The sequence below is a fragment of the Thalia democratica genome, unplaced genomic scaffold (genome assembly GCF_965202585.1).
Source record: "Thalia democratica unplaced genomic scaffold, ktThaDemo2.hap1.1 HAP1_SCAFFOLD_1816, whole genome shotgun sequence".
Taxonomy (NCBI): Eukaryota; Metazoa; Chordata; class Thaliacea; order Salpida; family Salpidae; genus Thalia; species Thalia democratica.
In genome coordinates this window covers 6407-20791 of record NW_028140623.1, presented here as the reverse complement: position 1 = coordinate 20791, position 14385 = coordinate 6407, and the positions used below count along the sequence as shown (strand labels likewise).

At 25.3% G+C, this 14385-nt stretch overlaps 1 protein-coding gene across 1 annotated transcript; it reads left to right on the top strand.

Moving 5' to 3' along the window:
- The first annotated feature begins 724 nt into the window (after nucleotides 1-724).
- On the top strand, nucleotides 725-14011 carry LOC145848885 (uncharacterized). The gene is made up of 13 exons (XM_082954091.1): nucleotides 725-890; nucleotides 5894-6106; nucleotides 6461-6656; nucleotides 7893-8038; nucleotides 8368-8408; nucleotides 10011-10093; nucleotides 10972-11068; nucleotides 11362-11444; nucleotides 11837-11985; nucleotides 12045-12169; nucleotides 12882-12950; nucleotides 13270-13468; nucleotides 13759-14011. The coding sequence occupies exons 1-13, from the start codon at nucleotides 778-780 to the stop codon at nucleotides 14009-14011; spliced, it is 1767 nt and encodes a 588-aa protein (XP_082810217.1). The 5' UTR covers nucleotides 725-777.
- Nucleotides 14012-14385: the final 374 nt, after the last annotated feature.

The window sequence follows — 14385 nt, the reverse complement described above, 5'->3', positions numbered from 1 at the left end:
TGACTATGTTACGACGAATACGTCTAATAGACTAGTCGTCTACGTCTACCTAATGGTTAAAACAAGGTCGCACATGTACTGCTGTTAATATTCGTGCAATCAACCGTGATGAAATAATATTAGCATACACTTTTTATTCTAAAAAATATGCAGCGGCTTACGTAAACCGTAAAGGGCTACAGTTGATTATGAAATCTTTTATTGTAGAAAGATAAGTGTTTTAATTTTTTTCTAAAACATCCTTTACTTTACCTATCAAAGTTTAAAAATAAGTTAATTTGATTATAAATAAACAAAATGCTTTGAAATTTTATTGTTTTAGTATTGTATTTTTATAATATGTTTAAAAATACTTGTCCTCGAAAACTATTTTTCTGATATATTATCTTAATTAGTATGTTAGTAGTTTACTAGTTTAAAATCAATTGCAAAACTTTCATGTAAGCAGACCTTGTTAATCGTCTTGTCACTTTAATTTAAAAACTTTAATACCACGGCTCAAACACAATTAACATTGACGAATAAGCTTTAAGTATTTATCCAAGCTTTGCATGCTTCATTAATTTTTAGTAATGCTCCTCTTATACAAATTTAGCTTATGCATTAGTAAAAGCACTTAAAGAGAAATTTCTCATAAGAGAAAAGAATAATTAAATTTAGAAAAAAAAACAAATGTTTAAGAATTGGAACCATGAAAAACTTATTCCAGTGATTACAAATTTTGTTTAAATTTAATCAATACAAAATTGACTTCTATGTACACTGGTTTAGAAAAGTATGGATGAGTTTTCTAACTTTTCCAACTTGGATATATTAAAATGTGTTTGGATTTCTGTTGTGTTTGTTTTTAGCTTCATGATAGGATTGCTAGTGATAGCTCAAAATAAGAGGTTTTTTAAACGTTTTTGTTAATATTTTTCATCTATTTCCTTTAGATATATATGTTGTATAAAAATAAATAACTCAGTGTTAATAAGTGGCACTAGATAATGCACTGCATGATCACCAACAACATATGTATTGCTGATAAATTCTTATAAGGACAAAACTAGGTCCCAAACTGTTGCATAAACTGTTTTTGATAATTGTGAAGTTTAGTGCTTATTGTCTGATGGTGTAAAAAAATCTCAGATTATTTCAAGATGGGACACGTTCTTCAAAATTCACCTGCAATAAAAATCCACCTGTTTTTAAATTTGACCCAATCAAAATCCACCAAGTCAATCTCAAGAACAAAATAAAGAATATTGCAAAATAAAACGAACATTGCACTGTACCATTTATTTTTGTTTAGTATTAACACTTAACATTACTGCAAAATGACTGATACTTTTGAAAATATACAGTAACCTGCCACCTAGGTATGCAATTCCTGGATACAAACTACTGCATTGTATGAACTTCTAAGCCAAAAACTCTATGTTCTAAAGTTTTTTTGTTAAAAAAAACCTAAAAGTGTGTATAATAAAGTATTATATCTTAAAATAAACTGTTCTGTACTATATTTAAAAAACTTAAACTAATGGAACTACAGAAATGTTTATGAACTTACAAGTTGTAAATCAAATCAAATATTTATAACAAAGTTTTACAGTTTATTTACTTAACAAAGTTAACAAAAATGCAATTTATATTTGAGTACCCCCTAATAAAAACATAGGAATAAAAGTTACTTAAAATATTATACAAAATTTAAATATACAAAAATAATGAACAGTGCAATTAACATTTACATATCCAATTACAAAACATAAATGTAAAAAATTAATAACAAATGAACTTATAATGTTAATAAAACCGTTAAGCACTATTTCTTAAATCCATGACTGTTAATATTGACTGTGGAAACCACACTATGAGTACCACAACATTTTATCATTTACTGTTGTGTTTTCTACCAAGACAACCAGTTAAAATGCAAAAACTGCTAAATAATAAAAAAGCAGAGATAAAATTTTGTAACCCCAAGCTTGCTTTTTTGAATAAACACAATTTAATAAAAGCATAACTAATGTTTTCATAGATCTTTATTGATTTAAAATTTGAAATTATTTATGAGTATTTTTTTAAGTTACAAGTAATGCAAGATAAAACAACTTAGTGGGGTGAATATAAATATAAGTATACTTACATATAAATACAATCAACAAAAAACATCGGCAAAAGTCTGCAGAACAGAAGTCCGGACTTTTGTTTGCTGTGAGACAAGCTAAAATTTAACAAAAGGATTGATCATGCCAATTCTATCATCAGACCACAAGTTTTGGTAAACTCAGTTTACCGAAACTTGTGGTCTGATGATTGAATTGACATGATCAACCCTTTTGTTACATATAAATACATATACATATAAATACTTAGGACTTATGAAATATTCTCAACAAATTTGTTATGTTTCTATGCTAAAAGGTTTTTTGGGAGGTCTAGCTTTAAAAATATTTTTTAAACTTTTCTTACTTTTAACATGTATATAAAAAACAAAATGTAGGTAATTAAAGACCAAAATTTCCTAGGTACGCACTGCCGGTTGGGTCTGTACTTTGAACACAATGCAAATACTGTTACTGTGCTATAGAAATACTGTAACACGATTGATAAAACCTAATGTTCTGTTTATAATAATTAGGTAAACATAATACCCACAAAAATACAAAAAAATATCATTTAAGGCCATAGGGGGGGGGGGGGGTCCACTTTGTTTTTTACAACTTGATCTTATTTTGTAGAATTTAATCTGAGCTATCAGACACTTTTAACTGCTTAAAAAAACTCAAAGTAACTTTTGAGATATAAGCGATCAAAGAAAAGGCGTTCAATAGGTTCCTTATGGAAGGCGAAAACTAAAAATGCGAAAAAAGACTAATTCACTAAAAATCTATCTCCTCCTTCATTTTTTGAGTAATCTTTCTCAAATTTTTACAGAATGTGTATCATTAAACTTTAAAGAGATCTATTGTAGGATTTTTTTTAATTTTGAGTAAAAAAAAAATTATTGTCAAAAAACTACCCTTTTTTTTAGTTTTTTGTGGATAAAATTTTCATTTTTCAAAATTTCAAAAATTCCAACATTCAGATTCTTCAAAATATTAAAAGGAACATTTCCTAAAAATTTGAAGTCTCTAGGTCAAAAAATGAAGGAGGAGATAGGTTTTTAGTGAATTTTTAAATTTCCGAGAAAATTGACCCCAAAAAATTTGGGTCCATACGTTTGTATCGGAAACTTTTTACAAAAAAATAAAATATCTCAAAAATTAAATTATATTTTTGAATTCTATAAAAACAGGCTTGTAGTTTGTATTTAAAGCTTTCATATAAAAACCAAAGTTATTTTTTGTAAAAAAAAAAGTCGGACCCCCCCCCCTATGGCCTTAACTGTCTTTAAAAAACTACCTTCTACTAATAGTTCTATTTGGATATGATTTCTCAATGAAAAGTAAAAGATCTTTCATTAGAAAAATTTTATTCCCCATCAATATACAATTAAGAATATAATCTAAATGCAAGTTCAGCAAATCACGTTTAGGTGGGTGTTTCTTCAAATTTCTTCTATCTTGAATTCTCATGAGGTGGTCCATCTTGTAAGTCTCATCATCATTTTTACCTTCACAAGTAGCAACATGCTATGTGTCTGATGATCCATCAGCATAATAATAGCCTACCACAACATATTCATTTATTTATTTTGGTATATTCAAAAAAAAAAGCCCCTACAATCAATAATGCATCAGCGTTTGTTGGTAAATAACACAGAGAGCACTCATCATCTACATTCTACTGCAACAAGAGCACATAAGTTTAAAAGTTTCCTCATGGGTATAACCACTTACTTAAAAAGTTCTGGATTTTTTAAGACTTTAGATTTGATTCTCTACAGTTAATAAACTTATTACAAACAACCACTTCATTTTGATCAGATTAAAATTTTAACATAAAATGCAGCTCTTCCACTTTCACTACAGGCCCACCCCAACTTTTACACAGTTTGAGAAACTTCTGCACGTAATTAATTTCTTTCTTTCCTTTTTACAACTTTTCTTTATCTTTTTGAGCTTTAAATTTTTTGTTCTGCTAACGACTTTTGCTCCAATTATTTTGAAATTTAACAACTTTATTATTAAATTTTTTATGTTTAGTTTTAAAAGAATCAGATTTAAGTAATTTACAGTCATTTTTATCCCTTTTGCTGTGAAGCATAGGTTCCTAAACTTTGACACTGCTTTCCAAATGGCAAGGTGCCTTTCAGACTTTAACTTACTGATTGGGAGACCATTCAGTTCATCATTACTTAATAAGTTCAGTAGCATGTGTTGGATTCAACAAACGAAACTTTCAAATACATATTTACTACATGTTTAGCAATCAAAAACTTTATTAGCTTGAGACACATTGTGTTAAGAATTTTATAGTACAACTCAGAAGTTGACAAAAATTCAGAATAACCTGAGTTTCCCTAAGATTTTATATAATTTAAAATACCCGGAGTATCCTGTATTTGTACAATAAAATTACATGCACTTCTTATTATATATAGGTCTAATTCTTATACTCTTAGTTAAGTGCTCTAAATAATCATAACATCTAAATACTGAAAGTGATTTAGAATGTATATTACATTCATATATTTTATTCATTTATATATTTTTATATCAACATGCAATTGAAATGACATCAAAACAGTAATATCTTTCTAGTAGTTTGACTCAACACATTTGACATACAAAATCAAAAAATTTTACCATTTTACTGACAAAGTTTGCATAATTTGTGTGATTATGACGTCATAAAATATCAAAAGCAGTTGAAAGTCCCTAAATGTATGCTTTTAAGTATAAGTGTTCATTAAAGATATAAATTATAAGTCTAGGGCTGCGCAATTCTTAACCTGGGGTAAATTTAACCCTTGGGATAAATTCCCTTGTTATAGGGGGTAATTTTTTTTAATACAAGCTATGTAAATTAATGTTTATTAATTTTCTTTTTAATTTATATGTTTTCATTTAACTGTTTTTTTTACTGTTTAACAAATTTAATGAACGTTTAACTGTTCATTTAACAATTTTTTATATTTAATAAGCTTAAAGTTCAAAAAACCTTTTTTTTTCCTGAAAATTTAACACTTTTTTGTAAATTGGGGGTAAATAACCTTCCAAAAAAGGGTAACAAATGAAAAAAGGTTAAGAACCGCTGGTATAGGGCATGTATAAGTGACTTTATTACTATTTAGTTCAACAAATTTATTGATATGTGATTTTTGGGGTTTAAATCAGTTTTTTGGGATGCAGACCTTTTATTTATGAATATTTTCTAATATTCTTATTAATGAAGCCAAACAACGTCTGAGTCATATGTTAAATTGTGTTTAGCAAACATCATCAAAGTACTTCATACCCTATATACAGTTATTATATACCCTATGCACAGTTACTTTTTTAAGTTGTAAGCTAAAAAAGTTTGACTTCTTATACAAACAGTTATTGTATAAACAAATAAAACTTTGCAAACATTTTTTTAACGTTTTATCCTGATAATACTATTAAATTTTTGTATTGATTTATTGATAACTTTGAAATTTTTCTTCCAAATAATTTTTTTTAAGGTTTTAAAAGTGTTAACACCATTTGTCTTTTAATACAAAGTAAAATTATATTGACAACTAAAAATTTGTAGGTATGTTCTTTAGTTTTAATTATACTGTTTTATTGTGGTTCTAATTTATGTATATTACTTTCAATTAGCCATTCACAGTAGACAATAAAGTTTTAGCCTAGGAAAGGTAGCTTAAAATGGCACTAGTTATAAGTTATTGTATTTTCTAGTTTTTAGATTACAATAATTAATTGTGTTATTACTTTTAAATGTGAATTTTATAAACATAATGCTTTTTTTTATACAGATTCTCACGTTCATACAAGCGCCTCAATATATTGTCACTCAGTCTTCTGCTATCTTCCTTTATATACACAGTAACAATACTGTCAGTTGAGGTTGTCACTTGCTTTACAAGAAAATGGACATTTGGTGGTGCTTACTGCAAAATAAGTGGCTACTTATCTTGTGTGTATTTTGGTGGTGTTATGGGTAACATATCAGTCAGCCTGTTGCAAAAGTTAGTTCAATAAGTAAGTTGTTTAACTAAAAATAAAACATTTAAGTTAACAGACAGTGACTTTCAGTATTTTAATATAAATTATAATTAGTCTTTGCATTGAAATTATATTTTGTTTTAAAAAAACAATTTAAGTTATAGTTTTATTAAGTGAGACTGATTTATGATAATTTTTTTTTCTTACTAACATTTTTTAGTAAAAGAAGTGTTGACATAGTATATATAAGCTTAACTTAGTTTGTTTTAAAATTATTTTATTGTTTTTTTTCTTTGTATTTAGTTATGCAAACTTTAATTAAGAAACTAAACAATTTATAAATATTGTGAGTAGTTCAAATACAATTACAATGATAGGTTTCTGTATATGAACACATCGCGGACTACATCTTGTTATGTTGAATCCAAGCATCTCATCTTGATTGTTTGGCTGTTTCAGTTTGTACTTGCATCGGTACCTTTTATTGTTCTTAAAGATGCCTATGTGTTTTCTCCTGTTTACTTTAGTTGCATACCTAACTGGGTTCAATACAAACCTTTAAGTTTACTGTGGGTTAGTGTTTTAATTAACTTCCAAGAGCTATATGCTCATGTTTTGGATTTTAAATGTTAATTTTTTTTCTGTAAAAAATGCTATTTATAAGGACAATTATAAATTAATATATCCTTCAAAAGTTTTATTTACTTAGTATCAGGGTTGTCATTTTACTTAGAAAACCAATAAATTTTATACTTTATTTAAATGAAATTCTAAATAAATTTTATAAATAAAAGTATGTATAGATCAGATATTAAATAACCATTACATAAAATAAAAGTATTATAATTTTAGTTTTACTGAGTTTTAATTATTATAAAACATATTTAAGAGCATATAAGAGGTAAAACTCTTTTTTTTTCAAATTTAGTCTTATTTTTCACATAATTAGATAAGCTACTTGTTACTTTTTTACCATTTGTCTAAATTCAAAGTAACTTTTGAGGTATAAACGATCAAAGTTAGAGCAGCCAATAGGTTCCTTATGGGAGGCGAAAACTAAAAGGTCAAAAATAGACCATTTCACAAAAAATATATCTCCTCCTTCAGTTTTTGAGCAATTATTTCAAAACTTTTTTAGAGTAATCTTTTATAATTTTCAAACAACTTGTAGGAAACAAGTTTTTAGTTTTTCAAAAATAAAATTCTTTTAAATATAAAAAAAATATTTTTTTAATATTTTGGTCATTAATTTTTTATGACTTAATAAAAAATCCGCTTTTTACAAGTTGTTTGTAATACTGAGAAGTTCGTTTTTCTTTGAATTGCTTTAATTTTTGGTAGTTTTTTCAAAATTTCAATAATATTACCCTTAAAAATTTTCAATTCCATGCGATTGTATTGGAAATTTTTTACAAAACTTGTTTTATCTAAAAAGTTAATTGAAACTTTTTTATTCTGTAAAATTTATCATATAGTATATACTCTAAGCTTCGAAATAAGAGCCAATTTTAATTTCTGTATAAAAAATGTTGGTTTAATTTAAAACAAATAAATTTATTAACTTTGAGTTCTTCTGACATAAAGTTCTAGTAATATTTCTATTATATAGCTTATTTAGTTATTTCTAAGAGTACTGCTGTTTGTTTAAAATTCATAAAAAAACTCTAATTAGTCAAAAAGTATGAGAAGAGAATAAAGTAGTTCGATTAAAGTAACTGATTTAAAATCTGCTGTATTAGTATATCAGTTATTTACCTATTTTTTTAGTTTATTATTACTTAGTTCTTAAATAGTTTTGTAATTAAACAGGTTATAGTTTCCTATTTAATACCTATTTCGATGATGGTTTTTTTCGGAGCGTTTTTTTACTTTTATAAGTTAAACAAACTGAAAAGAATTTGGACGGAACAGACCAACACTTTAAATGGGTTTGACACTTTGATGACCAATGTGAGGTAATTTTTACTATGTTTTGTATGACAATTTTGTAAATAACAACTTTTTTTGCTTTAATAACTACTAATAACTATACTAGATTAAAGCATTGTTAACCTTAACATAATTTTATCGATTTTTTATAAACTAATAAATCTTATTTTATTTCATATAAAGTGTTAACAAATGTATCTACAATAAGTGTAACTAAAGAAAAAAAAACGTATAAACTCTAATGATTCTCTTTGCTATAGATGCTTTTTATAAATTTTTTTGAATAAACAGAATATTTTTAATGTATCTCAGAGTTTTGTTTCTTTTCTTAAATAACAACTTATATATTTTATAGTGGTTATGGAAGATCATCAAACATTAGCCCTTTCATTACAAGTATGTTTATTTTTTTAGTTTTTGATTTATGTTTATTATAATTGTAAGTTTTCTGTTTATAGTTTTTATCTATCATCTGAAAACTTATTTAAAAGTTCATTGTTTTTTACTTATTTACATAATTATAAGTAAAACTTTAATATTAGTTTTAAATAATTTTTTTTTTTTTTGAATTCACAAAGACGCTTAAAATAAATTCATTTGAAAATTTTAAAATTCAATTATAGTGTTCCGAAAATTGAACTTTAAAACTTAGCATCTATGCGAACAGACTTTTTCATATTTTTAGTGATGTTTTATGTACATATATATCTATATATTTATAAGTAATAAAATAAGTTTTCTTTTCAGAGTATTTTTTACGATATAAAAAGTCACATTAACTTTTTATTTTTTTTTTTGCATTTGTTTTTTTATTTAAATTATTAAAGTTTTAAGTTTTTTAAAATTGTTAATATTATTAATCATGTTTGAAATAAGTCTGTTTCAGATGTAGACAAGGCATTTAATTTCTTATTACAATTTGTTCTAATAAACTTAGGTAGCTAGTTTTAACATTAAACAAATTTTAAAACTTCAATAATTTAACTGAAAAATCTCATTTTGAACAATTGTATATTCTTACTTGAATAAACATTTTAGCTAACTCTGTTTTAGCTCAATGAAAATAATTTTAATAAAGTTAATTATTAGACTAACTCTAACTAGTGTTTTTCTTTAAGAAGTTATTTCTGATTATATTAAAGAAAGTAATAAGTACTATGAGTTTATTTAAATAATAAAAAAATTGAAACTTATTCACATAATTAAATTATGTATTAAGGGCATTGAGAAAATCCAACATTTTTTTTTGCAGAAAATAACATTGCCTCTAATTTCAAAGCGTAGAGTATAAACTATAAAATAATTTTTAACAGATTAAAAGAATTTCAATTAACTTTTGAGATGTATCAAGTTTTGTAAAAAAAAATTCCAATACAATCGTATGCAATTGAAAATTTTCAATGCAATGCAATTTCTAAAGCAATTTAATTCAAAAGTTCAGGCAATGTACTTTTAGTATTACAGACAACTTTGTACGAAGCAGATTTTTGAAAAAGAATCATACAAAAGATTCATGACCAAAAAAAAAAGTTTTTTTTGTTATTTTTAATATATTTTTTTTTAATTAAAAAGTTTGTTTCATAAAAGCTGTTCAAAATTTTTTAAAGATTACTTTAAAACATTTTTAAAACAATTGCTCAAATCACTGAAGGATGAGATAGTATTTTAGTGAAGTAGTCTATTTTTGCCCTTATATTTTGCCCCTCCCATAAAGAACCTATTGAATGGTTTAAATTTGATTGCTTATATCTCAAAAGCTACTTTGAATTTTTAGAAGCGGTAAAAATTAACAAGTAGCTCATCTAATTATGTAAAAAATAAACTAAATATGAAAAAAAAAATGTTTTTAAAGTTATAGTTTTAAATAACCTTGGTTAAAGTACTATACCTAAGTTTTTTTAATTAGACATTTTAACCATTTTTACTTAATATTTTAACAACAACTAAAATATATATATTTTTTCAACATAATAATCATAAATGTTTATTATACCTTAGAAATGGAGAAAACAGCACAACCTCCCCTAAAAAATTCTCGACCTTCAAAAAGTTTTTCTTTGAATCGAACATTGCCACACTCGGTAGTTAATAAAGTATAAGAAACTAACAAATATTTAAAAACGCTTTTGAATGTTTGCTGCTTCTTTAAAGTGTATGAAAAACATATACAAGTACAGAAAGTAAAAGCTAAACTAGTATTTTATGATAATGTTATGTCACAAAATGTAGAAGTAAAACTTATTACTAATGTTTAGTTCCAACAAAAATTAATAAACTTTTAGTTTAAAATATCTTAGAAGAAAATTGCTAGTAAAAACTGAACTCATAACTTGAAATGCAATGTTATGAAAAGGTAAGAAAAACTAAAGCATGTTATTTTTGCAAAAAAAAAAGTTAATATTTAGTTTCTGAAAAACAAAATGCTTATTATTATTTTTTTGTTTGCTGAAAAAACTGTTTTTAGTTTACTCTATATCTATTTAATTAAAAATAACTGAATTGTTTTTCAAGTAGAACTTAATTTACTGGTAGGGTCTTAACTCTTATTTGTTAGTTTACTTTATTTACTGTTATCATTAGGTATGTTTTTTTGTAAGTGTTATATAACAGTACAAAATTATTTAGTTTATGTAAATATACAAAGTGGTATGTGTTACTGTTTTATTTTTATTAAATTGTCATTACGAATGTGCGCTTCTAAAACAAGGAAATTGTATGATTTTTTAGGCTGATAACTTTTTATTTTTTGTTTAATGATAAAAAAATCTACCATTATGTTTTTAGTAAAACAATAGTATTATTTTTAGTAGTAATAAAATAATTTATGTAATTTTTATTATAAATCTTGTAACAAACTGTATTTCTTTTATAAGTTCTAAACGAATAGTTTGATGTTGTTTAATGATAACAATGGTAAAAATAACGATTTGTATAATAAGTTTTGTAAATATTTTTACAGCCTGTGCGTGAATCTTTTCATTCAAATTTCTTTTCAAGCAGAAAAAGCTTGAACTCTTCTGAGAATAGATCATGTAGCAATGAGAATATAGCTGTTGGTTAGTTCTTGAAAAACTTAATTCATAAATTGTTATAATTTTTAAAAGCAATCAATAAAACTTTTTGTTGAACTTTTAGAAATAACACAACATAATCTCAATAATTATAAGAAAACACAAACAAAAAAAATAAAATAAGAATATAATTGCAGTAACTCAATATTTTTTATTTTTTTGTTTGTATGAGTATTTTTATTGTAATATTCTTTAAGATTTTCGTGATAAAATATGGTCTATAATTTTTTTAGTAAATTGTAATTTATAAATTCACAAAAAATAAAAACTGAAACCAGGAACTTTAGATGAAATTCAAAACAATGAAAAATTAAAAAGTCCCCTGTATCTTTATAAAGAAAGTAAAACCAAATTAAGAAATGTAAGTATTTTATTTGTTATGTTTATTTTTTATTTTGTAATCATATAGGTTTATACAAATTGCATTTTTAAAATATTTCTATTCTAGTTAAACTTGACTATTTTTTTTTAACTTGACTTCTTTTTATATACTTTTTAAGTTATCCTAATAAAACAAAGTTTGCAATATAAAGAAAAAGAAGTTTTTGATTTTAAAAAGTTAAATAGTTTTCAAACTAGAAGTTAACAAAAAAAGACTTAGATAAAGAGTTAAATAGTAATAAACTTGATACGATCAAATCTTGTACAACAATTATAAATTTAAGTAAATTATTTGTAAGCGAAACTTACCAGCTCAAATTATTATAAAAGTTTTTCTCCAAACATAAAAGCTTGATATCTAACATAAAACAGGGAGCTTTCAAAATGTTGTTGTTTATCACTATCTTACTGCTGATAACAACACCATCAATACTATTGATGTCTGTGAACACACTGGATATTGAAAACAATTTATTTAACGTTCCATTTGAAACTTGGGCTGCGCTTCTTTTCTACCTATTGTAAGTTTTTAAACACTTTGAATATTTAATTACCTGATTTTTGAAATACTGTTTTTCAGGCCGCTTTTTACCCCTTCGTACATAATGATATCTAACAAGGAGTTTCTCAAATCAGTTGTAAAAATGTTTCGAATTAAAAACAGTAACAAGAAGAGACACCAATACCAGTTACCAGTTTATCTCAGTAAGTTATGTTTTAATGTTTTCTGGAACTTTATTTAGATTTTTTAAGTTTTCGGTTTTAAGAAATGAACGGCTAACAATATACCTACATTTCCAATTTTCTTACTTCAGAATTTACTTTGAATTATAACTTTAAATAAATATTTGTAGTTTAACTTGTTTGTGTACTTCCTTTTTTGTGCTGTTTTTTATTCATGTCTTTATAATTTGTTTTTGTCGTGATTTTTAAGCACTAAAGTATTTAAAAAAATATAAAAATATGTTCCAATCACTTTTATGACTTAAAAACTTAATATTAATCACTTTTATTTTACTTTTGAATATTATTTAATATTATAAATTGTAAACTATGTTTATTTCGTATCACTGAACAGTATGATTAGTTTTTAATTGCTGATATATACTATATGATTGCATTTTTTTTTATATGCTTAACTAAACCTTACAAACTATGTTAACAGAAAAACAGTTGTAGTGCATTAAATAAACGTCAACTAACATTATACCATTTCTCATTTGTTGAGAACACTCCAACATTTATTTAGTTTTTATACTATATACTTTTTGAGAGTCAAAAAGTATATAGTATAATAACTAAATAAATGTTGGGAGTGCTCTCAACTAATACTGTTATATATATAAAATACTTTTAAAACTTTGTTTTAAAACTTAATTTTTAAACTTCTTAAATTTGATGTTTTATTTCTTTTAAGCAGACAATAATGAAATTGAAGAAACAACATTTATCTCACCTGGAAAAAATTACAAAAACAGCACTTCAGGTGATTTTAACACAAATTATTAAGATAGAAGTTCAAAAAAATTTACACTGCTATACAAATTAATTAAAGTCCATATCTAGACTTAATTCGTTTTCTTATGCACATTCTAGCTCTTACTTTTACATACAGTTATTTTAAAGTACCAGACAACTTGTTATACTATACAAATCTGGTAAAAACTACAACACAAGTATAACTAGTATTTTAGTTATTTTATGTTTAATAAACTGTTATATATACAAACTCTCAATCAACTGTCCATCTATTTCTCAATCAACTGTCCATCTATTTAAATAAAATGAAGCTTGTGAAATTGCAGGAAAAATGAACTCACTGAGAAGGGAGATAAAACTTGCTTGGATGTCACTGAGTCAGTTTGGAAGTTTCAAAAGTTCCAAGGTATTCCGAGACTCGGTGTTTGTGAACGAAGAGTTTCCCAACATGTCCCAACATCCCCTACCTCCTGATCTTGTAGAATGTTTCAGCTCGAATTTCGGTGACAGCTCAGTTTGTTTGAGGTTTTTACCATTTTCTCGTTTGCTGGGCTTTTAAGCTTTGAGCTTAAAATAAGTGTCACAAACGGTTAAAGTTATAACGTGTTTTTAATGTTTTAAAATTATTTTCACACCTTTTGAGATCTAATTTGTTATTTTAAAAACTACACTAATTTTTTATAATGTTTTAAAGTGATATGTTTTAGTTGCTTATAATATTTTTCAAAAACTTTTTCGTTAGGTTACTAATTTTAATTTCATAAATTCTACAAAACAACTCAGTAAATTTTTATCCACTCAATAAAAATTTCTAGGCAAAACAACCGGCTGAGAAAATCTTCATCGCTGAGCAACATCACATCTCATTCCTCTCACAGGGTTTCCCCCAGGAGTGAAACTGGAAGGAGGCACTCGTTTTCAGGAGGGACACTTGAAGTTCAGGAGATGTTCCGCCCACTGACTAGCGACAAGAGCTTCGTTTATTCAAACGTTTTTTCCAGCAGAAATTTGATTAATTCTGAAGTCATGCCTTTCAATTTGCATCAAGACCCGCGCGGCTTCGGCTGAATTTTGAACTTTCAAGAAGTTCGAACTTCTTTCAAGAAGTTTTGTTCTAATTTGTGAAAAATGTGAACACTGATATAAGTTTTTCAGATATAACTGTAGACACATTAATAATCTGTTTAATAAAGAATAATAAAGTACATGATAAATTTAGATTTTGGAAAATGAAAAAATATATATATTATTAGTTTTTTTTTTATAAATTAATAATAGTCATTAGGTTACGAATAGGTAAAAACTCATTTTACTTTAATGTTTAAAAATCTATATTTGCGTTTTTTAAATTGAGAATTAATACAAAGTTTTGTTTTTATAAAAAAAATCAGCTTCAAGTTATTACAATGATACTTTAATATAAAATAAATAGGCTTTTCTAT

Excerpts from the sequence above, each read along its gene's own strand:
- LOC145848885 (XM_082954091.1), top strand. The coding sequence starts at position 778 with ATGGATGAGTTTTCTAACTTTTCCAACTTGGATATATTAAAATGTGTT. Across the intron at positions 11,445-11,836 it reads GTAAAACCAAATTAAGAAAT|GGAGCTTTCAAAATGTTGTT; the intron begins GTAAGTATTTTA and ends AACATAAAACAG. Across the intron at positions 12,951-13,269 it reads TTACAAAAACAGCACTTCAG|GAAAAATGAACTCACTGAGA; the intron begins GTGATTTTAACA and ends GTGAAATTGCAG.